Source organism: Benincasa hispida, chromosome 11, assembly GCF_009727055.1.
Source record: "Benincasa hispida cultivar B227 chromosome 11, ASM972705v1, whole genome shotgun sequence".
Lineage (NCBI taxonomy): Eukaryota > Viridiplantae > Streptophyta > Magnoliopsida > Cucurbitales > Cucurbitaceae > Benincasa > Benincasa hispida.
The window spans coordinates 9,335,189-9,360,032 of NC_052359.1; the positions used below are offsets into that span (position 1 = coordinate 9,335,189).

The 24,844-nt window shown below is 32.2% G+C and overlaps 2 protein-coding genes across 3 annotated transcripts; one reads left to right on the forward strand and one right to left on the reverse strand.

Annotated features, from left to right (window-relative positions):
- Positions 1–8,062: 8,062 nt before the first annotated feature.
- On the forward strand, positions 8,063–13,881 carry LOC120090337 (plant UBX domain-containing protein 8). 2 transcript variants are annotated; one of them, XR_005485520.1, is made up of 12 exons: positions 8,063–8,146; positions 8,624–8,694; positions 8,848–9,430; positions 9,533–9,613; positions 9,688–9,800; positions 10,519–10,720; positions 10,838–11,038; positions 11,121–11,252; positions 12,610–12,753; positions 12,843–12,899; positions 13,287–13,513; positions 13,785–13,881. XR_005485520.1 is itself a non-coding variant. In XM_039047922.1 (11 exons), the coding sequence occupies exons 1-11, from the start codon at positions 8,063–8,065 to the stop codon at positions 13,392–13,394; spliced, it is 1,776 nt and encodes a 591-aa protein (XP_038903850.1). In that variant the 3' UTR covers positions 13,395–13,748. The 2 variants fall into 2 exon arrangements, 1 of the variants encoding a protein (XP_038903850.1); XM_039047922.1 differs by lacking the exon at positions 13,785–13,881 and having other exon boundaries at positions 13,287–13,748.
- Positions 13,882–16,256: 2,375 nt separating this feature from the next.
- On the reverse strand, positions 16,257–19,419 carry LOC120090336 (scarecrow-like protein 28). The gene is made up of 2 exons (XM_039047920.1): positions 19,259–19,419; positions 16,257–19,125 (listed from the first exon to the last, which is right to left on the reverse strand). The coding sequence occupies exon 2, from the start codon at positions 18,511–18,513 to the stop codon at positions 16,546–16,548; it is 1,968 nt and encodes a 655-aa protein (XP_038903848.1). The 5' UTR covers positions 18,514–19,125; positions 19,259–19,419; the 3' UTR covers positions 16,257–16,545.
- Positions 19,420–24,844: the final 5,425 nt, after the last annotated feature.

A 24,844-nucleotide genomic window follows, 5' to 3' on the forward strand; every position in this document is an offset into this window, starting at 1 on the left:
TTTTTTTTTTACACAATGGAATGACGACCTAGGGGTCAAAAACCTTGGTGGATATGCATTAGCAAGTCATTCCTCGTTGAAAAAGGCTGTGAATGAAGGAAATGTAATATCTTATACACCATAGTCTCAAATAATGGGGAGCAAATAACTCACATTCTTCTAGAAGTATGGTACCAAGTAAACAAATTTTAACGATGAATAGCACATTAAAGACCTTGACTATGGGAAATCAAGCTCTTGTCACTATTGCACATCTATTGTAGTGAAGATCATCCTTGTGATAGATTTTCTTCATAATCTAACTTATATGTGTTATATCGGACAAAAATAGGTTGAATTCTCACTCGAATACATACAATCTTGGATGGAGGCAATATCCAAACTTTCCTTAAAGAGGGGCAATTGCAATTATCTCAAATCGAAGCTAGGATTGTCATCAAGGTTTAATCACTAATATCAACAATCAAACATGTAGTATAAAGATAGGGTCACAAATGTTGCCACAACCCTCAATGCAAACTCCATTCCTAGCTTCGAGTCCTTCATGAAGTAGTTCATGGTCAATGACTCAATAATGATCTTATCATTCTTTTTTTCTCCTCATTTTTTGGCGTTTAGTTTATTTATTTATTTATTATTATTATTATTATTATTATTATTTTGGTTAAAGTAAAGAAAAGAAGAAGGAGAAGGAAAAAACTAGTGGCCACAGACAGTGGTGACCGATGACATGGTAGCCATGAGAAGGAGAAGAAAAGGAAAAAAAAAAAAAAAGGAGAAAGAAACTAAGTAGGAAGGTGAAAAATTTTAATAATTAAAAAAATTTAACTAAAAAAGGTTAGAAAATTTATTTCCTTAATAAAAAAAATGTCATGTCAAGATTAACAAGATAACTAGGATATTACTAAAAGCAAATATCCGGGATAGAATTATTGAGTTTAAAATTCAAGGATCCAAGATTTAACCTAAATCAAACTTTAGAGTTCAAAAGTATAATTTTTTTAAAAAAATTATCATATAACATTTGTTCATTATTTTCTATTAAAAAAATTAAAAATGTAATTATTATTATTATTATTTTGGAAAGAAAACTTCATTAAACCAACAAGCTAACTACAAACAAGATCCTCATGAAGAATAGAGAACACCCAATCAAGAAAACAAGAGTCCCAGTAAACAATTATATACAGCTCAAGCAAGCGAGTGAGGAACAAAATTACATGAACGACTACATTTAACAAAAGAAAAGATACCTGCATAATTAGCAAGTTCCACCATAGAATCAACCAAATTCTTAGAATATGTACGTGGAGGATTACACAATATGGTAGGGGATCTGGAGAAGCATCATATGGGGTAGAGATCTTTTCTTAATGGGATATAAATGGAAAGTGAGAAACGATGCACACATTACAATTAATAAGGATTCTTGGATTAGTAGAGAAAGTAATTATCATCCACTTTGGGTGAGCGATGAGTTTAGAGGAAAAAGAGTGAAAGAGTTATTAGATGATCAAAATGGGTGGAAGGCTTCCATTATCAGGAATCACTTCTTGGTAGCAGACATTGAGGATATCCTCAATACACCTCCTGGATTTCATCACTCAAAGGATGAAATTATCTAGAGCCGTGACAATTAATAAAGGTCTCCTAATCAAAAGTGCTGAACACTTTGCAACTCTGCTTAATTCCTACCAAAATGGGGCCTTTTCCTCATTGGGTGGTAAAATTCCTATTTAGAATTCACTCTAGAATATCAAGGCGGTCCCAGAGCCAAATATGCTCATGGAAGAAGGATTATCAATGACTTAATCCCAACCTAGGATAATATTTAAAAAAAAAAGGTTTAATACTAACACTACTTGTTTGTTTTGTAGGAGAATGAAGGAGGTATCTAGTCATGTTATCTGGAGGTGTAAGTTCTACCAAAAAAATTTGATGAACTATGTTTCCTAATTTATTTGTCTCGTTCGATGATTGATGGAAATGGATGATGAACAAACTTGGGAGGGATGATCTTCTTTTGCGATTAGTGTGATGTGGAATCTATGGAGGCACATAAATCACCAGCTTAACTCGAGATTCCACTTTAAAAAAAATCTGGTGTTGAAGTTGATGGATAATTCCATGTTTTCTAGTCTTGAAGGCGTATTTATTTTCCCTACTTTAGTGAGATTCAAGGGTCATGCGAGTTCAGATATGTGGTTCCTCTTTCCATCGGTTGCTGGGAGCTCAATGTCGATGCATCATGGAGTAAAGAGAAAAGTTTGAAGGTTTGGGGTGTTGATCATGGTTGGCCCATTAAAGCTTGGAAATGTGAAATCATCGATTTAGGGCTATTTTCTCTTGTTTAGTTGTTAGGTCAGTCAAACCCTACCTTTATTGTTGAATATGATTCGATAAATGTTATTCACGCATTCAATTAGTCATCATTCAATCTTTCAGGGGATGTTTGGGACAAGAAATGGAATAGTGAGCGTTAAGGAATTATGAAGTCTAGGGATTTGTAAACTCTTGAGGCCTACAATATAAAGAGTTGATAAAGTATAAAATTAATGTTTGGGCTTTCTACACATGTAACCTTAATTCTAGGCCCATATTACACTTTTGTCTTTAACATTTAATTTATTTCAAAAATAGGCCAGGAGAATACAAATTTTCGCTAAAGTTGGTGTATATTTACCATTTAAGCCTCATCCATATTTTTTTATAAAACAAAAAATATTTTTTTTTATTCTCACTCCCCTATACACGATCCTAGGGCTTTGCGCCCATTGATGTTGCTTTTTAAACAAGAAAAATAAGTTGAAATCTTCTTCCTCCTCCTCCTACTTATTCTTTCTTCTTCCTCCTCCTTCTTTTTTTCTCCTTCCCGATAGTGTAGTTGCAAACGAACAGCTCAGGACAGCCTCGTGCAAGGCAAAACTTTTACATTGGGAACGAGCAGATTCGATGCAGGCACAAACAAATCCAACATTGGCTCGAGCAGACGACAACGTGGTTGCAAATGGACGGTGTGAGACGGTGTGGTGCGGGGCGAAGCTTCTAGCACCAGGTGCGAGCAAATCCGATGAGGACTTAAGTAAATCCAATCAACGACGGCATAAGCTCGAGTAAACGGACGACGTGAAACGACGTGGCAAAGCTTCCGACACTGGGTGCGAATAGATCTACTCATGGACTTGGGCAGATCCAGTCGATGGAGCTAGGCAAGAAGATTTGGTCGATGGCGGGTTTTGATGAGATGAAGATGGGGAGAATAAGATATGAAGATGAGGAGAGTTGTTGGACACACAAAACAAGAATAAATNTATATATACACTATGATATATATAATCATTTATTTTATATAAACGATGATGGTTTTTGTATTTAGATTTCTTGTTTTGTGATATATATGCTTATATATATATTTTATGTTGAACATCAAGTCCATTTGTGATTTATATAGATATTTTTGTTGATTTTCGACTATTTTGAATTTATGATATATGATACATACACGCTTGTATATATGTTTTGAAATTTATGCTCTAAGGTATATTTAAAAATAACCATGAATATTTGAGTAGATATCAAATATATTTACCAATATATTTCATATAGTTTTTAGAATGTTTACAAATAAACAATGGAATATATTACATTCCCGTGTGAACAAATAATGGAAAAATTTACATGATATAAAAAATCAACATGAAAAACGAAATGGTGATTTATGTCAAGAATTGAATCAATCTCTAGTTTATATACAGTAGTATATTTCATGTATCTGTTAGAATATTTTCAAATACCTAACAAAATTTTCTAAGGTATGTTTTAAATAACCATGAATCCGAAAAAGAAAAAAAAGAATATGTGAACTGACGAAAATAAAATTTCTCTCTCCAATTAAATTAAATAAAGGAAAAAATCTCAACAAATAAATGCATTTTCTTTCTCCATTTGAAAATGTTAAAAATCCATATTAAATGCATTTTCTTTTTCCATAATAAATGCAGTTTCTCTCTCATTCGTTAAGAATGTATGTCCTAAAACTTGCAGTTTGTAAAATTAAACATATTCTATTTACAAAAGAAAAGTTATTAAGGTTTATTTAATAAAATTTTTATTGAATATGTAAATTGTACCTGTAAAAGTTAAATCCAATAAACTAAGATCCATGGTTATTATATGAGTACTTGGACTTTATGTGGAGACATAAGAATAGATAAAGTTCGAGTAGATAGCCAAAGCGGTCTATAGTATACGGATAAGGTTGGATACCTTATTTTGGAAACAATATTGGATACGGTCTGCTTTGTATTTAGTACAAACAATGTGATCCTGAATCGTTCATATGGAGACATGCAAGTGGGGGCGTCATATGCAAAGAGTTTGTATAAGACCGGACCGAGAAATAAGTCATTCTTACTTTATAATGTTGTTTATTATTTAAGAATAACTATTTCAAAGTGATGACCTAGGTAACTTGACCTTAATCCTGAGCTAACTACGAGCTCATGTTTATTCGAGATTATCTATGGGTGAAGGTTGGCCCAACAGCGCTGGCTCAATAAACTTCCCATTTCAGGGGTAAAATCGAGTAGAGAGCTGAGGACATAGGATGCAAGATGAAATTCAATCATTTCCACTTTTAGGGATAGTATAAAGGTTTCCCTTTAAGTATTGACTCCAAGTTTTAAACAAGGGGCCCTGCCCTTTCATTGGCTCGAGAGGGACTCGGTTGGTGATTGGATCACAAATATATTGTTCATTAAAGGATCAATGGGACTTAAGGAGCAAGATGTAATATCAGGGGTAAAATAGCTTTTGACCCAACCGTTATTACGAACAACCTGTGAAAGGTTAACTTGCTTATTATGGTTAAATCAAGTAGACAGGAATATATCTACAGTGAGAAGAGTGCAACTACGGGTTTTAGTGGGTGACCCGGTAGTTAACGAATGCTAATTAATTCAATTTAAAGAGTTTAGCCAATTAATCTCGGGTTATTAGAGCTCATGATCTGTAGATTCATTAGGTCCCCTACTAGCTCACAAACAGACTAAACCTTAGAATAGCGTGATAGAGAATTTGAAACGTTCAAATTCGAATTATGAGAATCAGTAATTATATACGATATAATGATACATTTAATTATTGAATTAAACAAAATTGGATAATTGGATAATATTTCAATTTGATTTAAATATTAATTACATGAATAATGATTGAGGAATTAGCGCTTAATTAATTTAATATTTCATATTAAATTAATTCAATTAATTAGATTGTTTAATTGATTATTTAAAGAAAATTTATTTAAAATTAAATGTTTGAATTAATTTAATTTAAAATTGAAAATTTTGAATTTTATGAAAAATCAATTTCTGTTTTAATTTAAATTTTAAAAATTTTAATTAAAAATTGAAAATTTGAATTATATTGAAAATTCGATAAAAAAAATTTATTTTAAATCAAATTTTAAAATATAGTGGGTTTTCCCACTTTGAACACTAAAATTCCACTAAATATTGACACATTTGGTGTCAAATTATTATGCAATCTAATTGCATGAGGCGGTTGAACAAAATTCAGGTAAATGGGCTGAGATTCTAGAGCATGCAGCTGAACCATTTTTGAAGAAAAAGTGTTTTCTCTCAAAACCTGAAAAACCAGCTTTTCTCTCCAAAATTCCTTTCAATTTCAGCTCATTTTGGATCTCACAATCCAATCTGAGGTCCTAGAGCATAGTAGAGAAGCATAATAGGGAAGATCAAATGGTGGTCTACATTTTGTTGGAGAAGAGATTCAAACTAGGTTTGAAGGAAAGAAGAGTTCTTCAAAGGTATAATTAATGAAACCCTATTTTCTTTATTATGACCATGCTTGCTAGATTACCAAAATTGATGAAATTAAGTGTTTAAGATCTTAATTACTTCCGTATGTTGAATGTCAACACCATCAAAGAAAGCTTTGTAAATAGAGAAATATATATATATAAATAAAAAAAAAAAAGGGTAAATTTGGCCAAAAATAATACTAAAACCCTTTCTTGAAAAAAAATTCAAATTTAAAGATATTTTTGAAATATATGTCCTAAAGAGGATGTTTTATGTAAACATCTCTTGATGTTTTTTTGGTAGTAGGACCCATAGACTTTTTGGGCTAAATAATAAGTGGAGTTCACGGTTTCTACTTTCCAACTCCTTGAATCAAACATACCTTAAAAAAAATATATATATAACGATGTTTATTAAATAAATTAATATATCATTCAATGAAGTATGGTAAAAGTGGTATATATAATAAATTGGGCCCATCAAGGGGGTGTTTGACCACTCAAAGGGAGTTGGGTTGATTTGGTATTTTTTACCAACTCAATGTTTGACAACAAACTTTAAATGTTGATGGGGTTAAGTTGGTTATTTTACCAACTCACCCCAATTCTCTCTACCTCTAATGTTTTTAATGGCTCCGCCGATCAGTCTCCATTGGCAATTACCGCTACCACAGTCCGGCGACATACTCTGATGACCACCTTCGATTGGCCAACTACGACTTTCACATTCGCACGCCCAACTTTGACGAAGAACTTCAGGCTCCACCGTCCACATCCGATGACAACTCTAGCGACTAACTCCAACGACTACCTTCGCACAAGCAACTTCGGTGACATACTTCAACTATCACTTTTGTGTGCCCAACTTCGACGACCACTTATAAAAATAAAAACGGTGGATTTAATTATCCACCATTTTATCACCTTCACTCTCACCCGTTTTCCCACGCATTTTCATTACTCTCCCAATTCCCTCAATTACTTTGCCATTTCTCTCTCATGCATCTCTTCACATTTACTCACCTTCTATCATCTTCTCGCTTCTTTCGCTTTCTAGTTCGTCTTTCTCATTTTCTCTCTTCTTTCTCTGTCTGGCTTGTATGATTTTTATTCTCCCTTTTCTTTCTCAACTCCTCATTTTTCATTTTTTTTTTTAATTTTCTTTCTATGGTTGTTTTTTGGATCTAGTTATTCTTCTTCTATTTTATTTTTTTCTTAGATCTAAAAAGTATTACATACGACGTTCCTATTATTGTTTCACTAAACAAAAGTTCAACAATATGTTTTAAACAATATACCCCTTGATGTTTTCAAATATTACATAATTCTAATGAAATAGTGAAATTTAAAATTATGGCTCAAGTTTTTTTTTTTTTTAAAAAAAAAGATAGTTTGTACACTGATGCAACATAATAGTAGAAAAAAATATACATCAATATTTCTAAAATCATTTCACCCGTTTTAGAAAAAGATAAATCTATATTCCACACATTGGTAAAAAAAGACCATCTAATAGTTGGTTTTATGATTTAGATCATAAGATAACATATAAGTGTCACCTCTTTTATCTAAAATAATGCCAATAATTTCATTTGATTGCATTAATCCTTTCGGTTCTTTTTAACTTTTACGGTAATTAATGATTAAGTTGGGTTTTTGAATGGAATATCCACTCCTATTTGAGTGTTTAAAAAATTAAATTCAAATTTTTGTGTCCTGTATGTGAATATTTTATAGAGAATTTGTCATGTTTTGAAAATGGAAAAGAATTCGAAGCTTTTTTGTTTTTATCTTAGAAAAGTTAGGAAAATATGTATATAGTTGAAAATTAAAATCCAAAAAAAAAAATACAATCAATTCCATTTATAAAAACAGCACCAGATACTCAACTCAACTCAAGTCAGCCTCTAACACGGACAATAATTATCACACAACCCAACTTCATCTAACAATAATTACCAATTCAACTAACTCTGTACTTTTATCGCTCATCAAATGTCCCCAAGTGTGTAAATGGGAGAGTTTAGGGATAGTTATTGGAGTGCCAACAAATTTGTAGAACACGTGTCTAGGTTAATTGTCCGTTACGTTTCCTTTCCAGCGCTTTCGGCTTCCAATACCAATCTCTTTATATTCCTTACGTATAATCAAGGCCAATTTTCTCATTATTCACCAAGATAATACTCCTCCGATCAACTTCCTCCTTCTCCAATTTCTCTCTAATCATTTTTGATTTCTATGGCGATGCCTTCGCGTGAAGCAATTGATACTTTCATCAGCGTCACAGGAGCCTCCGAAGCCATCGCCGTTCAAAGCCTAGAGGTTTTTTAGCTATATTCTTCTTTCCCTTTTTCTTTTTTTGTAATCGCGTTGCCGTTCTCCCTTCCTGGAACGAAGATGATGATTTTGCCTCAGCTTGATTTTTGTTTATGCTCCCTCTGGACTGTTGATGTCGATTTTAGGACGTTTAGGGCGTTTAGGTTTAGGTCATTGCTTCTGAAACTAATTTTGTGGTTTGTCAATGGGAGTGTTTAATTTACTTAATTTTTCTATATTTTTGTTTTCGGGGGTTCTTTAATTTCAACTATGGATATGCGGGGTGGTGAAATTTTAGTTAAATTTAGTATCTTCTGGTCTCTTGGTTATTTGTTGGCAGTTCGTGGGGTGGGTGTTTTGCTGGCAGATGTGATAGTAAAGATTAGGAGGGGGGATACAAATGCTAAGCATTGATGATTAGTTAGACTTCTTTTTTGGTTGTTAATTTCTTCAATCAATTTCTTTTTTTGGTCTTACATTTAGGCACATGGTGCTGATCTCAATGCTGCTGTGAATGCATATTTCAATGAAGGAGATAGAAGTTCGTCTGTAAAGTATGCTACTAGTTCCGTTTCACTCCGTGTTTTCTTTTTCTAAACTTTTCTTTTGAAAAAGGAATTGAATTGCTTACCTGCATATCTATACATTCTTTTTTGTATCTAACCATATTCTGATGATGAACTTGAAACTCTTCCCATCATCTCCAGTGCACGTCAAACCTCTGTTTCTGGTGAATATGATTTCATGGACATTGATGATCCAGTTGAAGTTGAACCCCAGGGTCCTCCTCGGTCTCTTCTATCTACAGCTAGAGAGATAATGAATCCATTTTCATTACTTGATCAAAATCTTCGCCAGGGGTTCTTTGACCGCACCTCTGATTTTACAAGTTCTGCTCCAGTTGTTACTCATCCAAGAGAGTTGAGGGAGATTCCCATAGAATTTAGAGATGGTGATCGACCGTCTGGCCAATCTGGCCATGAGCCGACAATTGAGGATGTCACTGGGACTCTAGATGCCCATGGTCCAGAGGTTCATGGGACTGTAATAATTGATGATAGGGAAGATGAAGAACCTCCAGTTGCTTCTATAGCACATGCACCAGATTTAGAGCATCGGGCTGTTGCAAGTAACATATCTCGTGACAGAAATGTTATATCTCGTGCCTTTGATGGTGATGAATTTCAGGACAGAAATGATATTGAAGAAGAAATGATTCGTGCTGCAATTGAGGCTTCAAAGAAGGATGTTGGGCAAGCTTATCCTAGTGATCCCATAACTACTCACACTGTATGCACTAACACTAAAAATGTGGTGTGGTTTTTTATTTTCTGTGGAGGCATTGCATCGTATTGTGGTATATTACTGATTTGGCTTTTATCATGATGGCAGGATTTAAACAACCTTAGAACTCAAGAACATCTTTCTCACTTGAATAATTTTGAATTTCCACCTGCAGCTTCATCTATCAAGGTTTTTTCGTCTAAAAGCCCCTTTTTGTCTCAAAGCTTACACCATCTCATGGTTGACTTGTATTGACAATGCAGCCAGAGGAAGAAATCCCTCAGCGAGGGGAGAATATTGGAGGATCGAAAATAGAAGCTTCTAAGTTACCTGAGGTGGACGTGGAGCTGAGGAAAGTCAGAGCACTAAATGGAAGGTATTCTTTTCAAGAACTGTATTATCTGTAAACTATGCTAGCTAGATTCATTTGGATTGCTTTTGGAGTTACCAAAAGAAATTATAAGAAAGTCTTAACTGTCAATATTGTTTCGTAAAATGACTATTTATATAATTTATCTAGTTTGAATCACTTTCCGATCTAGCTATCAGGTGGATAGAAACTTTGAAATTAACTATCCTAAAAATTTGCACCTTCTCCTGCAAAATTTTAAAAGATCCAATTCTATCCTTCCATACACACACACACACACACACAATTAGTTCTCCTAAATCTTATGAAATAATTTATATTAAAAAAGCTTTACTTGCAATTTTAATCATTTATAATTTTAAATAATTATCTTATAATAAATTAGGCATTAAATAACAATATGAAATAATTGCAATGGTATGCCTACTTTGGTCACGATAGATGAATCACAAGAATTTAGTATTAATTTTTCAAACACCGAAACATACATTTTCAGGTTTAAGATTGATATTTACCTAACACTAATTTACTTCATTTCAAAATTGATTTTCTTCAAAATATAGTTATCTCCAATTATTTTGAAAGTTACAACAATCTCAAACTAAGCTTTAATATAAATTATCATTAACTTGTTTATTATGATGCCTACTGAGTAGGAGAGTCTGTAATTTGTGTTGTATTGTTTGATGCAAAAGGCTGATGATGTTATATTGGAAAAATTCAGGATGGAAATGGGAAGCACGTCTGCTCAAGTTGAAGTTGAAGACCTAGAGGAAGATAATTTAGTTAGGCATCGATCTAAACGCAAGTCCTATGTTGAGCCTGCAAAGGGGGTTGAAGTAGATGTAGACCTTTCATCTAGTCCCAAGCATTCCGATACTAGTAATAATCCACAGCACAATGGGAATATCTTTCCTTCTGATGAGGTATAGAGTCTGGCATGTCCATATTTCTTTTTTCTGCATTGTTATGATAAAAAGATTTTTCTTCTTAGCTGCTGATTTGTAACTATCTGTTTTAACTGTTGACCTTCTCTGTTGAAGTGGGGTGGAATTTCTTCAGAGGAGCATGATGAAGCAGTCATGCTTGAGGCTGCCATGTTTGGTGGAGGTTCTGAAGGAAGTTCATATCGTTTTCCATCTGCACCTCATGAATTCATGAGAAATCAAGGTTCATATATGCAGCCAGCCCCTCGCCCTCCTTCACCCTCTTTAGTAGCTCAGCGTTTGATAAGGGAACAACAGGTTTGGCTTTGGTATTAAGTGGAAAAACTGTTCAATTGGTTGCCATCTACTGTGTCTAATTGCAAGTCACTTGCGCATGCAGGATGATGAGTATCTTGCAGCCTTACAAGCTGACAGGGAAAAAGAACTAAAGGCCATGGCAGAAGCTGAAGCTGTTCGTGAAAAAGAAAGACAAAGAGAGGAAGAATCCCGTCAGAAATTGGATGCTGAGAAGGTAATTCTGGTCATTTCTGTAGCTCTCTTCTGGAGATCCCTTTTCCCATCCGTTGTAATTAATTCATAGAATATTACATATATATTTGAGAGAAGTTACTTGTGTGTGTGTGTGTGTGTATTATATGTCTGTTTGCTCTCTTGTACTCTCAGGGGATTCAGGCTCCACACAGAACATTGTACTCTATTCTGAGTAGTCTCGACAAACATTACATCCCATTACTGATTGTTATAGTTATGAACTTTATCTTCTGAGGTATAATAGGACAAACTAGGGTAATGTGTCCATGTGAACATGTAATAGATTTTTACAACACGTTGAACACTGATTGAACAAATTAAATATGAGTTCGATACTTGTGAAACTTATCTCTAGCAATTGTTAACCACGACAGAGCTATCTATTGATTTCCTCTCAAATAATTGTTTGTCATTTGATACTACTTTTATAAGATGCTAAAATGATATGTTGGGAAATATACAATAAATTTTAAGAGTAAAAACATCAGACTTATGTTTTCAAAAAAAGAATATATAAATGCACTAGTACTTTGAAATTTTGTATAGAATGTTAAATGATTAAGGCTTTTATCACTAGAAATAGGTAATTTGTTTCTTCAACCTCTTAGAGCGGTGTTGCGTTGCATATTTCAACACTTCTTTTAGGTGTCTAATATGAAAATATCATAAGGTACTAACAAATTCATAGCGGGAATTTCATTAAAATGCATATAAACTATTTTATATATTACACATTTTTAATAGATGTGTCCTTGTGGTATCCGTCTTCTATCCATGTCCTTGCTTTATTTTATTTTATTTTCTATTAGCGTTTTTGTGGTAACTTGATAGAAATTAACTGGAGGTTATCATTTTTCTCTATACCAAACTGACGTTGTTGCTCAGTTTCTCATTTATTCAAAGGCTGTTTAATGATCCAAAAATAGTGTTTGGATAACATAGCATTATTTTAATCCATGGTGGCCACCTACCTAGGATTTTATATCCTACTAGTTTTCTTAACACCCAAATGTGGTAAAATCAAGCAGGTTGTCTCGTGAGATTAGTTGAGATGCACGTAAGCTGGCTTGAACACTCACGAATATTTATTAAAAAAAAAAAAAAAGATAACATAGCATTGCTGTGATGAATATTGATCTTCAAATGAATGTTCCTTTCCGAAACCTTTTGTTTGGGTTGGTTAGGTGTAATTTGTACTGTAATTCCTTTTATAATGGTGAAATATATTTTAACTTCCGCAAGATATATTTGGTCCATATATTCCACATTTTTGGAATTTAGGAACAATTAGCAATCTTCTGTTCTAGATGTTCACTCCATGGTTTTTTAATTAGCAGGAACTCGAAAGATGCTTGGCAGAAATAGAAGCTTCTCTTCCAAGTGAACCAAGAACAGATGATGAGAATGCTGTGACACTATTAGTGCGCATGCCAGATGGCAGTCGCCGTGGTCGTCGATTTCTCAAAACTGATAAGTTACAGGTGAATTTTATAAAGGTTGTTGACGGTGGATTTGTATTCTATGCCCCTCTCTTTGCCTTACCAGTTACCGCCTGTGATATGTTTTGTAGTGTCTCATGGACTTCATTGATATTGGTAGAGTTGTCAAGCCTGGCTCCTATAGACTGGTGAGTACATTCAATATGCTAAGACGAGCAAATATCATGTGTCCTGTTTCTCGGTCAAGTGATTATTTTTGTCTTTCTTCCAAGACTATATAGTAATTCCGATGCTATGCTAACTAGAGAGTAAGAACAAATTTGGAAGGGGTGTGATTTGTCAATAAACAATCAAAATTTATTTTAAAACCCAACAGAGACATTTGATTATTTGATCATTTGCTTGAAGAGTAGACATTTACTTTGTATGAATGAAATACTTACATATCCCAGGTCATGGGAGCTAAAATAGGAAGTTCAAAAGTTAGATCAAAGACTAATACAGAATCTAATGATTAAACCTATGGTTAATATTTTGGAGATTTCATCTGATGTATGTATGTATCCATGGAACAGGTGAGGCCATATCCTCGAAAAGCGTTCGGAGATGGGGAGGGTTCATTAACGTTGAATGAACTTGGACTTAACAGCAAACAAGAAGTTTTGTATCTGGAGTTGATTTAATTGCAACTGCATCGGTTCTGAACCACGGAAATTTAAATGACATATACATGAAAACTACATCGTCTTCCCTCTCTGTTGGAGCTTTGTTTGTGTGGATGAAACAGAGATGGCATTTGAAGGTATAAATAATGATCTTTGAAGTGCAAAATATTTGTTGATCCTTGTGCCGTGGAGGTTGTTGCCTGTATGCAGCTTTTCCTGTTAATACTATGATTTTAGAAATCATATTGAATTATGTGGCTGCTGCTTTGTACATGACTAGAGTTCAATTCATTTTAGACGCAAACGTTGCATATGTTAGATTGTTAGCCTAAATCTTTAGATAGCTCCACAAAATGGTTATTTTGGTTCTGATGTTTCCTTGTCATTTTCATCTTTTGGACATTTCAGAGCCTTGATAAATCAGCTTCTTTCTGGTTTGAAGGACATGATTCAAGCTTTTATATCAAAAGAGCAAATGGAGGATGAAGAGACATACTTTGGAATATGTCGAAAAAGTGTGTGGGAATTTGAAAAAAGAAGTGGATTTTCAAAAATTGAAAAATAAGGAAAATTATTTATACCATAGTAAAGTTTTAATCTTTTTATAGACGTTGATAGAAGTCTATCAATGATAGACGTTGATAGAAGTCTATCATTGAGCGTTTAGAAGTCGATAGAGGTTGATAGAGTTTATCAATCTTTTAGAAAAAAAATTATATTTTAAACCAAATCAATTTTGAAAAATTAATAAGTTAATGCTTTTGTGTAATATATATTTTAATTTTTAATAAATTTAGAGGTTCAAGAAGTTTTTTTTAAATCTTAATTAAAGTAACTTTTAACTCACGTGTTTTTTTATTTATTTGTCAAGACTTAACAATTTTGCACTTTAAAATCATTTAAAGTTGTATTAACCCTTTTTCTAAAAAAAAAAACAAAACAAAAGAAAGAATTTTTTTATAAAGGTATTTAGATTCGGGGTTAGGTTGAAAGATTTTTTAGGTTCAATTTAATTGTTCGAGTTGTAAATTTTTCAATCCAAATAACTCCTATTACAAAATGAATCAAATTCAACTTAACCATGAAATATTTGGATTGGGTTGGTTTTGGATAATTGGATTATTTATTTAAAATTTTGTTCGAAAATGTAAATATATAAAAATATAATTTAATTATTTTTATATATTAAATTAAGATTAACAATTCAATTTCAATCTATATATTGAAAATTTTCTTTTTAAAATGCAATGAAACTATTTTTAAAAATTGTTGACGAATAAATTATTCAAAAAATATTAAAATTAAATAAAATTAAAATCAATATATGTATAAATAATTGTGTTATAAGTAATAAAAATTATAATTTAAAGTTAATAATAAATTCGGGTTGGTTTGAGTTGGTATTTGGTTCTGATGTCCCGAAAATCCTAATACTTAATGTGATGAGGGAAGAGCAAGGGGAGGGAAGGGTGCAAAAAGAAAAAAGTATTTTTTAAGTGAAAAAGAAGCAATTATAAAGGTTTAAAAGGTATTTTTAAGTGTACACTCTTATTCTCATGCTATTTAAGTATTTATGATCTAAGTGGAACTTTTCTTTTTGGATAATAATGCTCTCAAATTTTTAGTGCAACGGAACTAGAGAATTCAAACCTTAGACCTTTTAATCACAACATAAACGATATATCAATCGAAAATACTTTGTCCATAACACTAAATAAATATTCAATTCATACATAATGAAATTCTAGTCCATGACATGTCAGGGTAAACCAATTTGAAACTGAACTTTTCAGTTGAATTTCAGACTTGGATTAGTGTCATAACTTGTACTTTCTGATGAATGCATTGATTGGATTACAAATAAAGGCTTGGTATCTGATGGAGTTTCAGATTAAAAACAAAAAAACAAAGATTTTAGAGTTAGAATTCTTGTTGAAATAGGTGATGTTTTGGAGATTAATTTAATTGTCGACTTTGTGCAATAAGTTGGGGTAAATTTGAACATACATATTACCAGTTTAATGTTTAATTTGATGAAATAGAAAATTTAAGATAAAAATTTAGGATTTGTTTAATAGAAAATTTGAAGACAATAGATTTAATAAGAACATAATTGTATTTCAAGTTATCATATACGTGTTTGGTAACAGATTTATAAACTGGATTATAATTTAGATAATTATTGAAAATGTAATTGATATTATGTTTATAAATGATCAAAAATTTTGTAGTCGTGCACTAAATATTAGTTAACAATCAATATTATTAGTTTATTTGTAAACATCTTTTATGTTCTTTTTATATGATTATTATTTTATAATATTATATAAATTATATAATATATATTTTACTTTTCAAAAAAAGGCATTGAGTTTATAATATAATTTTGTACTTTAAAAATTCAAAATTCAAAATGTGGATATAATGAAAACATAAAAGTGTTATTTTCAGAATTTGCACTGTTTGGATACAAAAATCTGAAAACAATTTTCAAAAATAGAATCCGAGTTGTCTACCAAACACATTCATTTAACTCAATGAATTTGGGAACATAAAACATAATCTAGATTCTCTATCAACATGTCTTATTAACCCGATCTTATTTCTCAAACAATAAAGAGAACAAGATAGATTAATTTAAAGTTAGTAAGAAATTATATACTTAATAAATTTTAGATCTATTTCTTAAGATGATTAATAACAATACTTTATATTTAATAACAAAGTATTTCACATACCCAATTCTTCAAAACATTACTTTACAAACTCTATTATCTTTCTAACCTGATTTAACATGAAAACTCACATAAAGAACCCTAAAATCAATGGAGTTCAAAAGAAGAAAAAAGAAGAAGAATATGATGAAGTTGTCTGTCTTTATTGAATAAAAGAAGTGGAAGACCTTCAAAAGGAACATCATAGAAAGAAATTGTAATGAATACTTGCATAAAGAATTAAAGAATTACAACAAATCAAATGTAGACTTTAAAAAATAACAATGCCTATGCTTCTATAGTTTTAATACTCAACAAATAAAATCTTGTATCTCCAACAAAAGAATGAAAGAATAATCAATCACCCATTTCTATACTCTCGCTTCTACCCTACAAAGAATTTTCATTTTTGTATAACAAATTACAATTGAAATCAAAAGAATGGAAAAAATTAATCAAGAAGTTGGATGGTTAAATGAAGATGAACTTCCAGGAACTTCTGCTGGTGACCAAGCTGAGACAGTGTAAAGTGGCTGATCTTCCCAAGTTAGACAAAGTGCTTGAGCTGCTCCTTCTTCTTCTTCTTCAATCTTTGTGACATTGAATCCATGAGCTGATGAGTACATTTTCAGGAGGAATTGAGTCTGAAGAAGCTCTCGATCGTCGCAAATCCCGATGCATTGCAGGCCTCCTTGCTGCTCCATATCCTTCTTCCATTTCTTAAATCCAACATGTCTTTCATACCTCTCCCTTCCTTCACATGCTATCATGTTCCTTATCTCCCTCCCAAACATGTCTTCAATTTTCAACCGGGCTGAGCTGTCGGGTGGAAGACTAGCGTCGAGGGAATCAAATATGGCGGCGTAATATTTCAGTGTGGCTGCAACTCGAGTCTCCAACCTCGGTTCGTTGTGCTCAGCGGCTTCTTGTTCAGCCATGACAACAATGCTTGGGTTTGTGCTTCTTATAAGCCCCAAAAAGTCCCTCAATGCTCCTCCATTGCCATCATACAATGTCTTGTGCAGTTGGAGAATGCAATTCACTCCTACACTTTCTTGCTCCTTGACATGAAGCATCCATAGCCTCACATCCTCCAATCGGTCCACCACGGCATGGAACTCGAATGGCAGCCTCAATGCCTCAGCGAACCCTGCTAGCCTATCTCCTGTTTCGTTCAATTCCTGCTTCGACTCACCGATCCCGGTGATTCGCACATGACTTGGAGGGTTTGTTCTAGATGCCAAACTTTGGAACAAGCTTGGCCATTGCAGCCCTTGCTTTATGTCAAAGTCTATGATGTGAACCCTGTCTTTCCCTTCAAATGCTCTTAGCAACATCTCATTTGCAGTGAAGTGGATGAATTTCGGGATTGGGCTCACCTCGTTTAGAAGCCGTAGCGCTGTCCCGGTATCATCCTCAATCCGATCATATTCCCTCGGTGTCGTTATGTAAAACACCTGTGGCCAAACTCTGCTCACCCTAACTGCTAAAGCTTCTGTGTAATATGCAATCAAACGTGTAATTGGTGATGAGCCTTTTGGTGAAGCTTGACTCCCAAGTTTATCTATCAAATGGTTAATCAAACCAATGTTCTTTGATCCAATTGCTTCTACACATGCCATTAGAAGACTTATCAGCTCAAACCCTTCTTCTTCTTCCCTTTCATTCTCTAAACCAGAACCTTGATGATGATGATATGAAGGATTTCTTGAGCTTCCATTCCCAATTTCTGGCACTGATGTTGTTGCTGCTGCTGCTGCTGTAACATTCTCTGTTGGTAATCTTCTTCTCAATGCAAATCTCTCACTTTCTGATGATGAACTCGACCCCGAACCCGAACCAGAGCCTTCATGAGCCTTCACATGGCTGCTTTCTCCATCATTTCCTTCTCCCAAATCGGCGATCTCAGACAAAAATGGCGACGGTGACGAAATTACTTCACTTCCTGGAAGAAAACAGAGTCCTTCTTCATCCCCATCAGGCTGATGAAACCAGAAACTCCCACCCCCACCGCCGAATTGGCTCAGAAATAGTCTGTCTCCAGCGTCGTCTCTGCATTCTCTCTTCCTTTTGGCGCTGTTAATGGAAGAATCATCATCATCAAACCCAACTTGCTCTGCAATTCTCTTCAAGTTCTTACCTTTCCCTTTCCAAAACTCTTGCTTGATCTGCTGGTTGGTGGCGGATAGCGGCGGGAGCCTGATGTTCTGCTTCTCGACAGAGAGTGCAACCGGGCGGATTGACGGGGATCGGGCGGTGGCAGAGGTGTCTTTAGAACGGGAAAAGCTGCAGGGCAAATCCAATCTCTGTGTGCTCATTGAAGTGGGCAACTGCAAATGGCAAGCTGGAAATGGCGGCTGTGCTTCACTTCTCAATCGATTCCTTGGCGAGAGCAATGTTGAACTAGAACACCCAGCCAACATCCTCTATCTTCTTCCAACTCTTTTGCTTCGTTTTTCTAAAAAAATCAACACACCCCCACAAACCTATTTTTCCTTTTTTTCCCCTCTGTTTTTCTAAATTCCTTTTAGAGTTTATAAGTCTTTAAAAAAAAAAAAAAATCAATTCCCTTTAAGACCTAAAAAGAATGAAACTACGTGAGTGTGTGAACAATTCCGAAAAATGATATGGACAAAGAATAAAAAAGAAAAAGAACAACAACAAGAGGAATCCGATGAGAAACAAAGGAAGAATCAAAAGAAACACTGTGTGTGGCAAAATGTGTGTCCTAAAATTCAATCCCAACCCCAAAAGAAAGAATGAAAGAATGGGAAATAGATTACAAGAAGAATACTGCCTATGAAAAGAAAATCATCGGATTCCCAAAGTTTCAGAGGAAGTTCATTGGAAAAAACAGAGAGAAGAAGATTTACTTACAAACTGATGAAGAGAGTTGAAGAACCATACTCGAGAATTGAAATCGAAGCAAAATCTGAGACTCAGAACAGAGGGTGAAGCCATCACAGCAAAATCGAATCAGAACAAGCAAATCCCCAAAACCCTTCCACCAAATTCGCACAACATTCATCCAACAACTGAACAAAACAGAGAAACAACACAAAAACCCACTAAGAACATACACAGAGAGAGAAATATGGGGTTTGGGGTTTTTTTTCTTTTTTTTTTTTTTCCTTCTCTGTTTTTATGTTTAATTCAACTTCCATTTACCTGTCTCTGTCTCTGTCAATTTCCCTTGTTGTTGTTCTTTCTTTCTCTTCTCCTCTTAGTTCTGTGTGACTGATTTGATTTAGCAGCACTGAAACAAAAAACGATGGACCAGAGGGAGAAAAGAGTATTATGGACTGTGGGGACGATGATGGGTGTCCGTTGGATTTGAATCGGACGGTGGAGAAAGAGGGTGTAAGTGACCGTTGGAGTATGTCGGTGGAATATGACCGTTGAAGGAGGGGGGGGGGAATTTAGGGGGTACGGCTTCACTCTCTGTTTCTTTTTCTTCGTGTGGAAAACGTCACGCTAGACGCACGTGACTTTCTGAATAAATTGTTTTTATTTTTATTTTTTCATTTCTTTTACGTAGACCGACCGTTGGGTTACGTTACAATGACATTTTGCTTTTTCTGATGTGCCTTTGGAAATTTACCGTCGTTAATTTCCTCTTTTATAACATCCTTTACACGTGGCATAGTTCGGGAGAAAATGCAAAATTTAAATCTAAATAAATTAATGAACTATTTTGTTTTTGTTTTTTTTTTTTGCTTTTTCTTTTTAAAAATTAATATGGTTGAATTTTTGGTCAAATTTCAAAAACAAAAATAAGTTTTTAATAGCTACTTTTTTAGGTCCTGCTTGGTAATCATTTGGTTTTTTGTTTTTTTTAAAAAAAGTAAGCATATTTTATCAACATTTGTTACTATGATTTGCATCTTTAAGTACAATGTTGAATTCTTAGCCAAATTCATAACAAAAAACAGAATTCTTCTATAGGTGGTGGAAGAAACTACGACATGTCGTAATCAAGTTTTTTAAATCATTGTTAAAAAGTAGATAATCAAGAAAGAAGAAATTTGGTGGTGCAACAATCTATTTGTTTAATTTTGAAAAAAAAAAAAATCAAAAACCAAATACGATCTTATTATTTGGTAAATTTCGGCTTGCAAGCTGAAAACGTTGATAACAACGTTTGGTAAATATTAGTGTTAAGTTGTTGTGATTAGCAATTATTAAAGTTAGTCATAGTATTTGGTAAATAAATATTAAATTATCTTGCTTTAGATATAATAACTAAAATAGACATATTATTAAAATTTTATTTTTTATAATTTGAAATAATGAATTAAAATGGTATATGTTGTTTGCTTTAAATTAATTTTTAAATATTAAAGAAAATAATTTTATTCAAGAAAAGTCAATATGATATAATCTTTTTTTTAAAAAAAAAAAAGCGAGAAAGAAATAAATATATAAAATAAATCATAAATTTAATGGATAAATTTGAAAATTAAAAATTAAAAATGTAACTAAATGTTAAAAGTTAGTAAGAAACTAATTGTAGAATAGTTGTGAAATCATCATATTATAAAAATGATTTAACAGATTTAATCTTAAATCTATTTTATCAAATATAAAAGACTCAAATTTTATTATAATCACTCCAATCTCATCCAAAAGTAATCAAAACACACCGTGATTAGTTTTTCTAAATCCTAAATAGGTTAGATTTAGATATGATTAGTATTAAACTTATTTGAGTCTATCCAATAAAGTTTTTTAAACAAAAATCGTTTTTTTTCTTCTTTAAAAAAAGTGATACTTATCCCAAATTTAATGGTGAATCTGATGAAGTTAAAAGTCAGGTATCAAAATGCATTAACTTAGTAAAGTTTGAATTTTTCCTCTAATTTTGTCCTTTTGTTTTGAATTGAAGAGAACAAAATACTCTCACTACTCATTTTTATAGATTATTTAATATAAGAACTTGTTGTATTTAAATAAATATTGAGTAGAATATAATATAATCAAATATAATTTTATTAAAATACTACTTACATGGTAAAATAAGAATATTTTTTTTAAATGAAGTTTTATAGAATCAAAAAATTACCACACTTCAATGGAGGAGAACAAACGAACATATGACTTACAAGAGAATAAAAGCCAATAAAAAAGTTACTAGACCAAATAGGGTAAATTAATATCAACTAATGTATGAGCAGTATGGTTCCAGACCCAATGAACAAATCATAAGTAAACAGAAATTGATCACCCTTTTATTTCTTTAAAAAATTGATCACTTTTTTTTTTTAATAATAGCGTTAATCTATATTTATTATAATAAAACTATTTGATTTCCGGAGATAACCATCAAATATCTGATATGATCCATTAAATTGTGTTTGAATTAATAGTTTAAATACATCCAAGAATGACCTAATTATGATCCCAACTATTTTTTTAGTTCAATAATTATTGTATAATATTTTAATGCTACGCTCGTGTAGTAGACAATTATGATTATAGATGATTAGTTTGTTAAATTTAAACCCCTTAATGTGAGTTTTGATCATTCAATCCCCAAATTTCCCTAAAATAAACTCCTTGAGAAGAATTAGACAAACTATCAGTATGAATGACCTTTAGATTCCACCAAAAGTGAGTATGACCGTAATCAAATGCCAATTTTAAGTTGTAAATGTTAGAGTATTTAGTATTAAAATGTAATAGTTTGACATTATATTATTTCACTAACTGTTATTTAGTTAGCTTATTGTATATGTAAAAGTTTATTGGGTCTTAGATTTTCTAGTATTTAAGCTAACTTTCATTTCACTTGTAAAAGTTGAGAAACCCTAATCTAATTCTCCATTGTTTTTCCGTCTCTTTTTATTTTTCTTTATCTCTCTCTAAAATCTTCACATGGTATAGAGCCAAAGCTTCAGTTGAAAGAACATCCACATACTCTACCATCCCTAGTTTGAAGACAAAGGAATGGCTAAGACTGTAGAATAAGGCTTAAGGCCCAAATAGAGCTTTAACAAGATATATCAAACCCACACGGCCCAAATCCCTGTGGCCCATATTTTTAAACCTTTGAATAACATATATGTTGAAAGTGGTGTGTGTGACAAACATTATATCGATGTGTAGTCTATTTTATAAGTTACGCCTCTTATGATTCAACAAACGTTTATTCCTTTCCTTTTTAGTTTAATCAATTGTGGAAGTGGGAAATTGAAGCATTACTTTTTTTTTTTTTTGAAAATAATTAAACCATTAATTTTTTAAAAGAGTAACATGTAACCTTATTTTCTAAACTAGGTTTGAATTAGCATTTAATCTAATTAATTTTATATAATATTAAATAAAACTACATGTACTTAAAATATATACACACTTAACTTTCACGTAACATCTGAAGTGAATTTGTTTAAAAGAAAAAAAAAAAGTGACGAAGAGGAAATATACACATCGAAATGGTGCTCTTTAAAGAGTATAATGATATATTAATAGTTTGGGTGGACCGAGGTCTTTTCTGTCTCCTTAGGAATGGTTTAGTTTGAGGGTTTTTTTTAATGACAATTGACACAGACATCTAAAACCCATATTTGTTTCATAGCTTTTAGCACTTTACCTGGGAATAAGTAATTCTCAAGCATCCTCTTTCCTACAAACAAAAAATTTCTTTTCCCTTCTAAAATTGAGTGTTTTCTTTTTTTCTCTCTTCTTTTGCTTTTCATTTTATATATAATTTCATTTTGAATATAGTTAATTAATTAATTAATTAGTATTAATTTAATAAAATTAATATAAATATTTATTTTCATAAATAAATAACGGTTAATTTATTTTCAATAAAAATTATTAAATGCAATTACTTATTTACCAGAGTTAATTAATTAGTTAACAATATCTTAAATATATTTAATTAATAAACTAATTGAGTTAATACACAAAATTATTTTTCAATAATAATAATTTATTACATATTTTTTTTTATAATCAACTAATTATTTATTGAGATTAATTTTAATTTGATCCTTCATTAAAAATATAGAATCATTATTGATTATTTGTAATTGGTTAATTATTTATTGTGATTAGTTTTCATTACTTCATTTATTATTAACATATCATATATGTGTATAGATATATAAAACAAGTATTCTTTATTCATATATTTATCTCATTTTTGACATTTTAATATGATATATTATTTATTAAAAATATTTTCTTTTATTATTTAAATTACTAATATTGAACTTAATTAAAAATTAATATGATATATTAATTCATTAATTTTAGTGATAAGTTACTCAATTTTCAAATATTTATAATTAAAATTATTATTGATTCTTAATTAATTCATTTCTATCACTATATTGAATAATATTTATTAATTAATTAATTAATTGATGGAACATGAGACATACACAGCAGAATTAGGATATAATTACACTCTAATTGTTTTTAATTTAAAAGAAAATAGCATGTATTTGAAGAAAAAACAATGAATTAAAAGGGATGGGATACAACTTTTGTAGCTCCCGAACAACCCTTTTTCTCGCTGAATCTCGACCCGAACTCTTTCGGACCACAACTAGAGTTGACCTACTATCCTCTGGACTCAGAACTGAGTTGTGGGACCCGGTGGATGAAGAAAACGAGAAATGGAAAATAAAATGGATCTTTGGTTTTGGGTTTTCCCTTTGTTTTTTAGCTCAATTTTGAAAAACTAAATTTGACAAAATTGCAAGAAAAACTTTTTCAACTAAATTGAAAAGCCCAATTTATAGAGAAAAAAAAAACCATGTAACAATTGCATTAACCAAATCCATAAAAACCCAACACCTATAATCCACTATTTTAGTGGGCTTAATGTCTCCACTATAAGCCACACTTAGCCCACTATTTTGTTAGTGGAATTATCCAACAAAAGTTTGGATTTTCCCACTAACTTTAATCAAAGGGCAAAATAGTCATTTCGTCAAAGTCAAACTTTGACCAAACATTTTAACTTTTTATGATTTTTTCCGTATTGACTAATTTTGACCTCCCGAGCATGAATACGCATTCATTTTCTCAAAATTCAAATCACATTTGAATATAAGATCGGTCAAAGTTTGACTTTTCAAAGTCAAAAGTCAATTCTTTGACTTTTTACATCTTTGACCATTTCCATCATTTTCGAGCTTTCGAATATGAACGTATTCATATTCTTGATATTTAAATCACATTTAAATATTAAAGTTGTATCTCTAAACTGAAAAATCCGACCACTATATCACATATACTTGTCGGTTTCTCTCTTTTCACCTAATTCGAACAATTCGAATCATTCTATCATACTGTTCTAAGTTTATTCCATATGAGCTAGTAGGAGAACCTAATGGACCTATAGATCATGGGCTCCAACGATCCGAGATTAGCTGGTTAAACTCTTTAGACGGAGCTAATCAACATTCGTTAACTAACGGGTCATTCCACTATAATCCCGTAGTTGCACTCCCCTCACTATAGATATATTTGTATCCATTTGATATAACCATGAGTAAGCTAATCCTTCACAGGTTGTTTGTAATCTCGGTTGGGTCATAAAAATCGTTTTACCCCCAAGACTACATCATGTTCCTTAAGTTCTACCGATCCTCTAATGAACAATTGGTTTAAGGTCCAACCTATAAACCAAATTCCTCTCGGGCCAAGGAGAGGGTGGGGCCCCTTGTTCAAGACCTGGATTCAGTACTAAAGGAAACAACCTATCTACTATCCCTATAACGAGTAGGAGAATTACGTTTT

Excerpts from the sequence above, each read along its gene's own strand:
- LOC120090336 (XM_039047920.1), bottom strand. The coding sequence starts at position 18,513 with ATGTTGGCTGGGTGTTCTAGTTCAACATTGCTCTCGCCAAGGAATCGA.
- LOC120090337 (XM_039047922.1), top strand. The coding sequence starts at position 8,063 with ATGGCGATGCCTTCGCGTGAAGCAATTGATACTTTCATCAGCGTCACA. Across the intron at positions 8,695-8,847 it reads GATAGAAGTTCGTCTGTAAA|TGCACGTCAAACCTCTGTTT; the intron begins GTATGCTACTAG and ends CATCATCTCCAG. Across the intron at positions 12,900-13,286 it reads AGCCTGGCTCCTATAGACTG|GTGAGGCCATATCCTCGAAA; the intron begins GTGAGTACATTC and ends TCCATGGAACAG.